At 35.3% G+C, this 14,225-nt stretch overlaps 2 protein-coding genes across 2 annotated transcripts in view; both read right to left on the bottom strand.

Annotated features, from left to right (window-relative positions):
* LOC149910988 (uncharacterized) overlaps nucleotides 1–9,630 on the bottom strand; it is a 30,257-nt gene extending 20,627 nt beyond the window's left edge. Inside the window, exons 1-2 of the mRNA XM_090107084.1 lie at nucleotides 9,414–9,630; nucleotides 8,643–9,283 (exon numbers count right to left, since the gene is read on the bottom strand). Coding sequence (XP_089963210.1) covers nucleotides 8,643–9,283; nucleotides 9,414–9,540 — 768 coding nt within the window. The 5' untranslated portion in view covers nucleotides 9,541–9,630. The remainder of the gene's footprint in view (nucleotides 1–8,642; nucleotides 9,284–9,413) is intronic.
* A 3,247-nt stretch (nucleotides 9,631–12,877) lies between these two features.
* LOC149910987 (uncharacterized) lies at nucleotides 12,878–13,309 on the bottom strand. Its single transcript, XM_090107076.1, has one exon. The coding sequence runs from the start codon at nucleotides 13,307–13,309 to the stop codon at nucleotides 12,878–12,880; it is 432 nt and encodes a 143-aa protein (XP_089963202.1).
* Nucleotides 13,310–14,225: the final 916 nt, after the last annotated feature.

The raw sequence follows: 14,225 nt of genomic DNA, 5'->3' as shown, positions 1-14,225 counted from the left end.
AAGGAGTCATGACGCCAATGCGTCGCCGTAGGGCGTGCGTGCGTCACAACGGGACGCCGCGTCAGGGTGTGCGAAGCCACATTATGGTGGCGACGGCACGGCATTACGATCGATACACATAGCATTCGACATAGCCCTGCGTCCAGCAGAGACCAAGACGAGACGAGAACTACGTGACAGAAAAATTATGAAGGTCGACAAACGCTGAGGAAGTCATATTAACGAAAGGTGTAGGTAATCCTTATAGAGACAACATTTAGAAAATAAGAATACCTACTCTATGCATTGGAAACCTTCGTTGTGTTTGGGAACGTCAGTAAAAGAAGCAAACAAAATGTCTTATCATACATTAAAAGACAACAAATCATCTAGTAGATAAAATCTAAAGAAATACATAAACATCACGGCTATCATTTCAACACGTAATGTGAAGGTCGAACGAAAATAATCTAGTTCCAATGCTTCTCAGATTTTCCGCAGATTTAATGATAAAATTACCCAAGTTTAGTTTACTTTATACCAAAAGAATAAAACAATGGAATACACAATAGGAATTTAGAAAAAAATCGTTGTCAAGAATTGAATAAACACATGCACCTAAACAAACGTTCATTATTTTATCTATAGTTAACTATGATTGTCTAGTTATCTTTACATCTCATTAAAATACATCTATTATTTTTCGTAAACTCCTAACAACATTTATGACCATAATTTGCAACACGCGACGCTAAGGAAAATTACGTCTAGCATAATTATAAAATAGCAAGTAATTTTCAGTATTCATGACCGTACAGATGATGAGTCGAGACCTGTTATTAGAAACAAGATAAGACAAAACAATATTTACATAACTACAACCGATCAACACAATTGCAAACAACATTTTGTATCTGATTGTGTACGACAAGAATCATTATAGACAAGGGGATTAGACGGAGCTTTCGGTACACGATAAGATGTTATCGCACATCAGATATCCACGGAACTATCTTAACTTAATTCGACTATTAATTTGCAGGCCGTTCTTTATCGTGTATATGCAAATCGTTTCTATTGAACACTTTTTCTGTAGACTTCCTGAGTCCACATTCGATTGTTTCTCGCGGAGCGTATAATGCGTATCACCTCGTATCTTTCGATACGTTCCAGCTAATTCATCCGTTCCTATTTCCATAGGATCGACAAGGCTCGTTGGTCGCGGCATCCGCGCCGTTGATGGCTGCAAGTGATTCTCAGGCCGCAACAGCAGCGCGAGAACAATGAAATCGGTCATATTTTCCTGCCAGATCGCAACGGACCGTGATCGCTTATCGCTCGCATCGTGCATAACAACTGTGCTGCGTTCGTTCAAAACAATGACGTCCTGTAAGTACTGACGATGCTTATTTTCACTAACTTCTTGACGGATCGGTGTCAGTTGAACATCGCAGTAAATGGACATGCGGCAACCGTGAATTGATTTAATATTGGTAATTAATTGATATATGTAACGTACACGCGTTAATGGGAAAATTAATTAAGACTATTATTGTGTTACAATCGATGATAGAGTGGCGAGCTTGTCGCAACGCAGATGATTTGCTGTACAACAATACAGCTAACCGATTCACACGAGTGTCGGCTGGTGAACGACAAACTGCGGCGGACGTTCAAAATGTGATGGAAACAAAACCAAACTGCTTCGCAATTTATTGATCTAACGATTGTCGTTATTATGTTGTACTGCGAATAGTTAAACATACAAGACCGTTATTATTTCAAACATATCGCATTGTTTGCGACTTTAAACGGAACGTTGCAATATTTATGTACTGTTTGTTGGTTTGAAAATGTGTAAGAAATAAACATTTCTACGTGGATATTTCATACTATTATTTTTTTTCCAAAAGTCCAACAAAGTGTATTTTTATTCATATAAGTACGATCATTATATGGTTACTTACAATTACAAGAAAAAAAATATAAACAAACATTATTAAATACATTAATGTTTCACTGTTCAATAAAAAATAAACTGTAACAATGTATCTCCATCTCCAATCATGATGCTTAATTTTAGGACATGTTGTCAGAGCTCGTAATGACATCAGTAGCTTTAAAATTACCACAGTCTGTAGGGGCGATGGTAATAAAATCGTTTACAGGAGTAGTACACTACTAAAAAGGAATTGAATTTTGCGTTTAGGACTTACTTAGCAGAAGCTTTAAAATCATGACATTAAGCTAGCCTCTTGGAATACACATTAACTTGACAATAAAGAGGTTCGAATGTCATAAAAATGAATGTAAAATTAAGCTCGTGGCTAAATCAGTGGATATCAGATCGGGTAGAGCAGTCACGAAGAGTGTATTAAGAGAGCCAAAAGTACTGACGACAAAATGCACGAATGACCTTTTTAGAGTCCGATATTAACGCCGCACGTGCGCTTTGTAGTCACACTATGGTAATTGTCGAGGGACAATCGACCTCAAGTCACGAGGGTGTATTCAAAACACTATGCGCCATGAATAATGATGATGATATTGACATTATAGACAATATAGGCTCGAGCGCAGTCCATTACAGTTTGATGATCTGAGAATATATAACCCTGGCATTCAGGTGCGACGGCAAATTCACCTTTACGTGCACTCGTCTTACGGAATGTCGAGTGAATTTCACAAACAGCTGCTTATATGGATTGATAAATGTTGCGAATGAATTTTGGCACAATATTTAGAGATATGTAATCTTATCTTGTCTGATGTTTGAGATATGATTATTGCGACTCAATATTGCTAAATAAATCTGTTAGATTTTACAAAATGAAACATAAGAACTTGATACAGAATGTACTTCGTTTGTTAGGAACTTAAAACTTATGTATCGAATGAAGACATCGAGAGAACAAAGTTTCCGCCTCACTATCTTCAAAATGGACTAAGTGCCAAGAAAGTTCAAGCGTCAAATAATTGATTCTCTCTTTCAACATTGTAATTAGACCCTTGGGCTTATAATTAGGAACCAATCAACGCAGAAATTGTAAATATTAATATTGAAAATAATATGTATTTTGATATTATAGATTTTAAGTGCCGTGTCTTGAGCCTGCCCGATATTAGCACATGTTATACTTCTAATTTCGTCGAAATTTGTGAAATAATAACGAAATTACAGCATTACTCGCATTTACTGGATACCGTACGAGATTGAAAATCGAAATTGCTCTTCGAGAGGAAGCGGTTAAAAAAATAAAGTTAAAATTATAAGCCGCTCGGCTTTAAAGCATCCGTTTATAGCATAGGAGAAAGAGGACTACACTTTTATAAAGTCTTTGTAGATTAATTTTTTAGAAAGTATTTCAATTGACGAACGGATGCGAGCGTCGACGGTCTATTTTAGTGTTGATTTATGCGACAGGATCTCCTTGGCCGGGTGGCAATGTGGCATATTAGTGAGTGGATTGTTCCTTTATAATTTATTAGCTTCCGCGTCGGCCGTAATTGAACTTCTATATCACATAAACTCGTGTCAATCCTGTTTGAAAGCATGTAAGTGCGTCGCTAATTGTTAGATAGAGTGTTTAAGTATTTACATTGATGTATTGATGTCGCTCATTCGACCACATGTTCGTTAGCTGGCATGCAATATTAAACGTATCGTTTTCATTGATGCATGGAAAAATATTCATAATGATTAAAAGCTATTTTCGCGATAGGTACCTGCTTATTAAACGATTAAAGAAAATAAAATCAATTATTACAACTGAACTGAACAGATTATGATCCCAAAAAAGATCACATATTAATCTCAATGAGAATACAAAACAAAATGGAGTATAATGCAGTAGGTAGGCAATTGTCAAAGCCATTAGGTTCGGAGGCGTGCGAACTGCGGCCTAATATTTGTCATTAGATGCTTTTGTTTTTCGCATTGTAACCCTCGCAGGGGCTGCCCCATTCGTGCGTATTGAAGTTTTTTCTCCGTAATGGGTTAATATTGGGGTATTTTTAAATGTCCCCATTGGGATTCATTGCGTATCTCGTACATTTTTATTTATAATATTAAATTAATATATTCATAAAAATAATTTATGGCCGCTGACGGGGTCGGTGTGTTTAATAGAAATTAGCTTGCAGGTTTGTAATATTATGCAGGTTTCCTCGGGCGCCGCGAAGAGCGTTTAGCCGTTCGCATTACCTCCTCGATATCCCGGCGCGATCACGAAAAATTAATATCGATAATAATCTGATTCACGTCATTCCGACCGCCAAAGGGTCATGACGGTTTTACAATTCAATTAGCCGTGCCAGGTGTCGGCGGGTAGAAAACATTCGCCCAAACCGCAAAACAACTATTTATTATTCAAAAGAGCTTCATTAGAACAAACACGATTTTCATAGTTGTGACATTCTGGCCTTGCAGACGTTTTAAAACTAACTACTGTTATTAATTCCGAGTGCTCATTCCGATAATGTAATGTTTATAAGTTGTCGCCGTCTTCCTGATTATGTCGTATATTAGCTAGATGGCACTAATTATGTAATTAAAGATTAAATGTCACATTTGAATAAGGAGTTAATTTTAAAACTCGAACATAAATACGAATACGTTAGCGGTTAGTGATGAATTTTCATTACCATATAATCATTGCTTTCGAGTTAAGATAATTATGAGCATCAATTTAAGTACCTACCTACTGAATATTAAGATATTATTTTTCTCATAATGTTTGATGGCAATAAAATCTAGAAATTAATTCATTCAATTTGGCAAAGTAAGATAGTAGACTTATGGGAGTGTACCTAATAGGTACCTATACCTACCTATTGAATTAATTATGAATATTTTGTAATATATAGCTCGTTAAACAGTTGTAACGATGCAGGCAGCGAAGCTACCACCTTTAAACCTTTTAAATACTAACAAAAACCCTAAGCCAATTATATACATACATTGATGGCAATTCTGATCAACACAAAAACATAATCATGTCTCAATTCTAAATCCAAATCAATACAAAACATCGTGACACACAGTTAAATCATTTTAAATCATTATAACGACGGTTATCACGTCAAAATATTTCTACACAGCCGGCAAACAGGTGCGTACCTCAAGCAGAGGCCCAAAATTTATGTTATTAGACCGCATACAAACTTATAATTACCTAAGTAAATACATAACGATGCGAGTGAAAGTGCTAATTAAAATACGATTAGTTAGTACTACTTAAAACGTTTTTACGAGACGTTTGGTTTGACGATTTCGTAAACAAATTGGGTGGAACATGAACTGATGTTGAAGCCGATTCTGTTTTAGCGTTATTTAATATTCGATCTGGATTTTTTAAGAAATACTTTTATTAAGCTATTGCATAGCTTCGCGGGTATCGCGATTCGCGGGCCTTGAGCGCGGGGACCGAATCCAGAAATTCCGTAACGAAAAAACCTCACGCTCCCCACTCCGACGGGCGCGGAGGTGTGCCTTGAAGGCATAGCATGCAATAGCTTTACCGCGGCAGTCCCCGAGTGCCACACGTCTTTTTTTTTAATGTTTATTACTGTGATTAGGAATCTAATACATGATTATGACAAAAAAAACATCTCTAACCAAAACGAATAATTAATTAATCACAATAATTAATACAAAGGTAATGGTTTTTTTCTGGCCGGTTGGCTTAGTTGGTAGTAACCCTATATTCCAAGCCAGAGGTTGATTCCCTCCCGGGCAAATATTTGTGTGATGAACATAGATGTTTGCTATGTGTCCGAGTGTTAATTATCTATGTAAGTACATATTATATGTATTTAAAATTATATATTATGTATGTTTATCAGCCGTCTGGTTTCCATAACACAAGCGAAAGCTTAGTATGGGATCAGATTGTGCCGTTTGTGAAAATTGTCTTGAAATATTTATTTATTTTATTTTTTGTTGTATTTTTCGACATAATTTTTAATAGTAAAAAAATCCATACCTATATATGGGCAGCTGGTAGTGAGAGCAATTATTCAGATTTGCATTATGACTAAAAGATATACACATAGGTATAAGAGAAAAAAATGTGAGTGTAGTGGTGGCTTAGTGGTAAAGACAATGGACTTAAAGTCGATAAGTGGGGGTTCAAGACCAGGTGAGCGTGCAAGAAATAAATTTATTTTCAATTTATCTAAATGAATAACTAACTACTACTGTTAGGAAAACATGACTAGGAAACCAATATGTCAAAGAATGTTAAGTTCAACAACTTGTGACATCTAGCAACTTGGTGGATTATAGCCTGTACAGTCATAGGAGGCCCATGTCCCAGCAGTGGGAATGTATATTTAATATATGATGACTATGATGATGATGCATAAATCCTAAGAATATGCAATGATCATAGTAACCTATATCAGACAATGACTGAAACTATTAAATGTATGAACATGATAAAATAGAGTAAAAAAGCATATTATTTTGGACATGAAAATATATAAGGAGATGAATGTTCACATAATGCCTTGGTGTTCCCCAAGGCAGTATCCTGGGTCCCACTCTCTTCATTCTTTACATGGATGATATTCACAACCTCCCACTTAGCGGTGCTGATATTCTTTGTTATGCGGATGACACTGCTATCACTTTTCACGGTGGCAGCTGGGATGAGGCAGTGTTAGCTGCAAGGCAGGGAATGATACAGGTAAACTCTTGGCTCGAACGTAACTTGTTGACCCTGAATCTAGACAAGACGAATTTTGTCTGCTTTCATAAGACCTCTGCGTCCGCCCCATCACTGATCGAATTAATAAATGTATCTCCTGACGAATGTGCACCTCAATACATTGAAAGAGTTGAAGTTGTCAAGTACTTAGGTGTTTTGGTGGATCAAAATCTAAGTTTTAAGAATCATATAAATCTTCTGTCTGATCGCGTGCGTAAAATCATTTTCATTATGAAGCAACTCCGCCGATCTGCCGATTTCAAATTGCTCAAAACTATATATTTCGCGTTATGCCAATCACTAATTACTTACTGCATTGGTTCGTGGGGAGGCGCCGTTAAGACAAACCTAATTCGTATTGAGAGGGCTCAACGAGCGGTACTTAAGACTATGTTACAAAAACCTTTTAGATACCCTACTTTTGACCTTTATAAAGACGCTTGTGTTCTTACAGTTCGCCAACTTTTTATCCTTGATAAATTTATATCGACGCACAAATGGGTCATTACCTCTCCCAATTACAAGAATTATGTGAGAAAGCGTATTTACAAAATACCAAATGTTCGTGTAAATACTTCTTTTGCTAAGCGTTTCAATCCATTTGTTGGTATATTTATTTATAATAAAATTAGCTCCAATTGTAATATTAAAAACTGTACTTCTAGAAAAGCAAAGATCATCGTAACTAATTACCTTAATTCTCTGAACTACGTATCAACAGAAAATCTTCTTGCATCATTATTTTAATTTTAATTTGAGTATAATCGGCACCTATATTATTTCATATATTTTATTATATTTATTGTTATATAAACATTATCTATATATATATATATGTATATATAAATATATTTATTTATTTTATAAAATATTATGTTAATTGTATTATTTAGTATCTTCAGTATTTATTTTCCTGTAGCTTATAAGTGATAAAATGCCTTTGTACGTGTAAGATATAAGCGTTGATCATACCGAGGACATCTAATTTTGTTTTTTTGGTAAAACGTCTCAGTGCCCACGATACAGGCTTGCCTAGTGTGGGTACTATAGGTAATCCTTTTATAATAAACCTAGATTAAGCCAATATGTGTAAAGTGTGCAACGTCAATCAAAGTGTATCTGTGTAAAAACATATGGTTTTTAAATAAATATATTTTTCATTTTCATTTTTTCATAACCTAAATTTCAATATATATAAGTGTACATTTTGTAAAAAAAATATTTTATCGTGATTTTGTAACATAAAATCCTAACTTGGAAGCTTGACATAGGTACTACTTTATGACTATCATAATGTTTAGTTCAGTTAAATATAAGTATTTTTCACCAATATTGGTGCTATATAAAATGGATTATCTTATATATAAAATTCTCGTGTCACAATGTTAGTCTGCATACTCCTCCGAAACGGGTGGACCGATTCTCATGAAATTTTCTGTGCATATTGGGTAAGTCTGAGAATCGGCCAACATCTATTTTTCATATGTACCACGGGCGAAGCCGGGGCGGACCGCTAGTAATAATATAATATTGTTAAATTCTGTATCAAGAAGATAGTATGTAACAATTAATTTAAAGTTTGTGTTATAAGTTTTTTCGCTTTTCTTTTACCGTTTATTTTTATAAACATGCAATGAGTCTTTGTAGCCTGAGCACAAAAAGATATTTCTTTTAGCTTCATCCAACAACTAACCAATCCAAGATTTCCCAGTAACCAAGTTATTAACAATCACTATCACTATATACATAGTATAAAACAAAGTCGCTTTCTCCGTCCCTATGTCCCTATGTATGCTTAAATCTTTAAAACTACGCAACGGAATTTGATGCAGTTTTTTTTAATAGAAAGAATGGTTCTCGAGGAAGGTTTAAGGTTATTAGGTTTAAGACATAGCGGGCAAAGCCGCGGGCGGAAAGCTAGTGAACCATTAAGTGAAAAAATGTATAACTTACCGATGAATTGAAGCTTAGTTTATTAGATTTCAACACATCACTCTCCGAAGCCATCCTATTAAACATCTGCTTTCTTTCCTTCACTGAAATCTTCTGTTCACTATCAATAAGCATGCTCTCACTCCTGGATGATGTCAAAGTCGGTGGGGTTTCGTTCATATCCATACTATCATTTGGTATAGACATTCTTGGACTAATATTTGGCACACTCGGCCGTTTCTCAGTAATTGACTTCTCTGACGATTTCCTTCTAGGATGTACTTTTGGGGGCACGTCCTCTATTGCTTCTACATTTTCTTTTGATTCATCTTGCTCTTCTATTAGTGGTTGGATTGGTGATGTGGCCATAACAGTGTCTTGTAATATTGTTCCGAGGATGTTAAAATCTTGATTTAGTTGAAGTGGTGGAGGAGGTTTATATGGCGGCTCAACCACAGGTTCGGGTTTCTCCTCTGCTGCCGTTTCCTCATTCTGAGTAGTTACTGATTCATTTAATTTACTGTCAGACTGAGATACCCCTTCATTTTCCCTCAAATTGCTCGGCAAGTATTTCTTTTTCAATATCAGCCATTTCTCGTTGTTTTGATTTTTGATTATTGCTAGAGCATTGACATGTTTTTTGAAAGTGTTTCTTGCTTCATCTAAAAAGTTCAATAACATTGAGTTTGAAAATTAAATAGCCGTGCCATTTTCAACTTTATGTATAATGACATAAACGCTAGTGTGTTATACTAATAACCTAGATTATGTGTCATAGAACATTTCACTCACCTCTCATATTCGGGTTCATCAAAAATACTTTGAAATGTTTAACCAAATCATGATTTGTAACCTTTCCGTTGTGTGCTAACATAAATTTTAGTATTTCATCGAAACTTAATTCAGCCGGTGCAGACATATTGCTCTAATTTATTCAATATTCATGAATCACAGGTATACAGTTCATTTGAAATCAACTTTATTCATAGAAGTAAACTTGAATTTATACTTTGAAAACGTCAAATACATATTACATACAGTCAAAACAAAACAGCACAATTTGACATCTGTCAATGGTCACACGAAGCGCGTGTTCTTTTAGTATGCGTTCCGTTATATGAACTCTGTAGACAAACAAATAATTATTATGTGATCCCTTATATAAATAATAAATTATATTCTTGTTCTTATAATATATAAGAGAAATGGTAATAAAAAATAGTTACTTTAAGACAGTTCTTGTATATTTTTTCATTATTTTATCATTACGAACATAATAATATTGTAAATTGAAGATCTACGTTCCGTTGTATGCTTTGAAAAAAACATAATATTTTAGATCTATAGGTATGTAGTCTGGTAGGTAGTAATCAAGGTAGTAATTAAACATATTTTTTTTACTTCTGGCCATTTCTGGCACATGATACTAAACTTAACCCTTATTAAAACGCTGGGAGCTATACTTCCCACGTCTCAGATTGAAGTAAATCGTGTTTTATTTTTATATGCTTAAACATAATGCAGTGTAATACTTATCTAAGCAATCTTAACATTTTAGAGAACTTTTTTCATGGAAACACTTTTCAGAGAATTATTACATGCCATGGTAAACACACGTCAAAGTCAGGTGACGTGATTTTGCAGCCGAAAACGACCGTTATTTTTTAGTTTTTGGTGTAGTGCTCAAAAAAAATTAGATAAGTAGATTTGAGTTCTAGCTATGTAAACTAGACTATATTACGGTTGCGTGAAACGTAAAAATATGCCCGGAATCTTTCGTTTATACCTTGGTAGAGTCGATTGAAATTAAGTCTTTAAGTGGGAAGATATCATCCCAGTGTTCGTCACTGCACACGAAATTCGGAAATTCTATATATAAAATCCTGTGTGTCTAAAAAATCTATTTTAGTTGGTATAAGCAACTTATTTATTGTTATTCGTTATTTCTTGATCAGATAATTAGAAATCTTAACTTAATACATTAGTATTTACCTATTGTTTTTATTTTGTTTTAGAAAATTGCCATTTTTATGTTGAAGTCATTCATTTTTCAATTCCCAAATTCTTCCCTCAGTAAAAGAAACTTGCATTGATGATTACTTTCACCTCCTTTATTAAAAAACTTGATCTTTATAATTTTTTACGATAACATTAAATTCACAAGTGGAGTCAGGGCAACTAACTAGTGTTTTAAAATATTGATGTCTGGTGTGGACACTGGGAGCTATAGTTCCCACCTTTCCAAACTTTTTACAAGAGAGAACAGATGACGGGATATATACTTCCCACCGAAAAAAGGGTACTTCCCCCCCACTAACCCCTTTATTGTGTGTATTTTTGAAATCTACGACCCAAAATTACCCAGGAACGTATCTTACTTTTTTGTTAGCTCCTCCACAGGCTCGCGTTTGAATAAGGGTTAAATAGTATAATAATATTTTCTACTGACTAAGTATGATGTTAAAATAATAATAAATGTTCTAACACAAAAAAAATGCTTACTCCGCATTGGCTTCGTCTAGGATTTATATAGATTACCTAGCTGATAAAATAATATGTAGGTAGGTCTTACTCATATAATAATCCAACATCTGGTAAATTTTACGAAAATTCTAGGAAGTTCCAATCTCTATCTGCAGTTAATTTTTAGAAGTTTCTGTAGGTATCTATCAGTTCTATTTCCCGAGGTAAGTACACATATTTTTAATAATAATTGTCCTTCTTACAAATCGTAAAATATGAGTTACCATTAAATAGGTACTTAGATATCATATTCTATATATTCTTTTATTTTAACGTTTAGAGTACCTACGGACCTACCTACCTAACGTCATGATGTAGACCGCATAATAATTATTATTATTCCTCTCATCACGTAGCATTAAAAAAGAATGTACGTAGAATTAATCCATACTAATATTATAAATGCGAAAGAAACTCTGTCTGTCTGTCTGTTACTCAATCACGCCTAAACTACTGAACCAATTTACATGAAATTTGGTATAGATATATTTTGATACCCGAGAAAGGACATACGCTACTTTTTATTGCGAAATATGTACCACGGGCGAAGCCGGGGCGGACCGCTAGTTTTCAATAAGTTAGTACAATCGTCTAACAATGTGTCCCTATACTGTATACAGTATAGGGACACATTATACTTAATACTTTACAATTACTTAGGGTCCGAATGAAAACAATCGATGAGGTAGAACAAGCTATAAAAGCACTAAATCAATTAATTCATGAAGCAGCATACAAGTCCACATCCCATCATAAAACGAAACAAGTCAAAGAACATGTTTACCCATTGTCGATCAAAGACTGCATTTAGGAAAGACGTAAACTTCGCCAAATATGGCTAAACACTCACTATCCCAGTGATAAGACCGCGTTCAATAAAGCCTCACAACGATACGCCTCACAAATTAATGGAAAAGATTATCCTAAACAGAATGCAAGAACATTTAGCAAAGATAATACCAACTCATCAGTTCGGTTTTAGAGAAGGGCACGGCACCGTAGAGCAAGTACATCGGCTGGTGGATGTTATAGGTAGAGCGATGGAAAGTAAATAATATTGCTGCGCAGTTTTTCTAGACATAAGCCAAGCGTTCGACAAAGTGTGGCATGACGGGCTTCTTTTCAAAATTAAAAAAATGCTCCCACATTCGTTCTTCCCACTACTAAATTCTTACCTGGCTAAAAGATGCTACGAAGTAAAATATAATTCTGATATATCAGACATGCATGATTAAGTCAGGAGTACCTCAAGGTAGCATACTTGGTCCTGTACTTTATCTTTTGTACACATCAGATATACCAACTGATCCCAACACCATTACTGCTACGTACGTAGATGATACGGCTATTCTAACTACAAACGAAAACCCTGATACTGCTTCAGTTAAACTACAATATCACCTTACCCGCATCGAAGAGTGGCTTGATAGATGGCGCATGAAGGCTAATACAGATAAATCAGTACAAGTAACTTTCACACTTAGAACGAAAACCTGTCCACCTGTCAAACTTATGAACAAAGAGATCCCACAATCAGATGACGCAAAATATCTGGGAATGCATCTTGACCGTCGTCTTACTTGGCGTAAACATATATGGACCAAACGCAAACAAGTAGACTGTAAAGTACGTAGTATGTACTGGCTAATCGGACGTAAGTCAAAGTTGAATGATGCCAGTAAAATGGCTATCTATAAAACTATTCTAAAACCTTACTTACTTACTTACTTACTTCAACGGCGCAACGACCCAAAGAGGATCTTGGCCTCCGACACCAAAAGTTTCCAGGTTTCGCGCCTAAGCGCCCTGGTGTTGAGGTCTTCTACTTGGAGGATGTCCAGATCTTTTTGGACTTCGTCTCTCCAACGGTGACGAGGTCGGCCGACGGGGCGCCTACCGATCGGCTTGCTCATGTACACCCTCTTCGCAGCGCGATCGTTTGGCATCCTTTCTAGGTGACCGATCCATCGAAGGCGAGCAGCTTTTGTCTCACCAATAATGTTGGGTTCACGGATGAGATCTTCGATGTCTTGATTTTTCCTCATTCTCCAAGTTCCCTCATCAGATTTTGTAGGTCCTAAGATTTTCCGATAGATTTTCCTTTCCGCAACTAAGAGCTTCTGTTCTTCTTTCTGGCTTAGTGTCCACGATTCGCACCCATACATTAGGATTGGTCTAATAATGGTTTTATAGATTTTGAAGCAAGAAATAGAACTAAACAGCAAGAAATATCAAGGCAGATTGGGACATCATATAAATAAATTAGCTGCTGAGCTGAAGGGAGGGGGCACTGTGAGATTTTCTCGCCTGAAGAGAAAATATAGCATACCCGATCTTGCGATAAGATTCGCAGACAAATGATGAGCTTTGCGTCACTGGATGCGAATCTCAGTGTATAAACATATCTACGGATGAAAATCAGAGACCATATTAGATTATTGTTTACATAAACAGATGGCTAAGTTGCAGTATAGAGAAAAAACTGTATACATAATTATTTTAATGATTGATAAAAAGGGCAGTACTTTTTAAGACCAATTTATTGAAATGTTACTAAATAAAAATCAATGTAGCCTATGGTGGATGCTGTAGTAGTAACCTAATTGCAACCGACATAGGTCAGCTAACCGTCAATAGTAGATAATAATTTATACATATTGTATGTGCAATCAAATGGTTGTTAATTAATATCTATAAATTCAATTTCAGGTAGGAAAAGCTAATTATTAGGCACGTATTTACTATTTACCTTGTTATCAAACCAAACATTGATTTAATTAGTCCTGTAAATGTAATGTGAAATGAAATTGTAATTTTCAGTTGTGTTTCAGATATAAATACACAGAATTGTGTCTGTTTATTTCTACATCTCTAATTTACAGACAATACATTACATGCACAGTTTCGGAAAGAGTGTTAGTTTCTGATTAGGAAAGTTTCCGGACGTGCCGTACCTATGAGCTTAAACTTCCGATACCTAACCGACTAGCTGTGGACTTGAAGTTTAACAAGAATTAGACATTAAACTTTTAATTGGACGCTTGTAAGGTCTTCACAACTTCATTCGCCGTAAGTGTTTAA

The sequence above is a fragment of the Colias eurytheme genome, chromosome 1, assembly GCF_061535395.1.
Source record: "Colias eurytheme isolate Ceu_HAF_F1 chromosome 1, ilColEury1 Martin Lab GWU primary, whole genome shotgun sequence".
Classification (NCBI taxonomy): Eukaryota; Metazoa; Arthropoda; class Insecta; order Lepidoptera; family Pieridae; genus Colias; species Colias eurytheme.
Note: the sequence above shows the minus strand (reverse complement) of the source record. Positions and strands in the feature narration are given on the sequence as shown.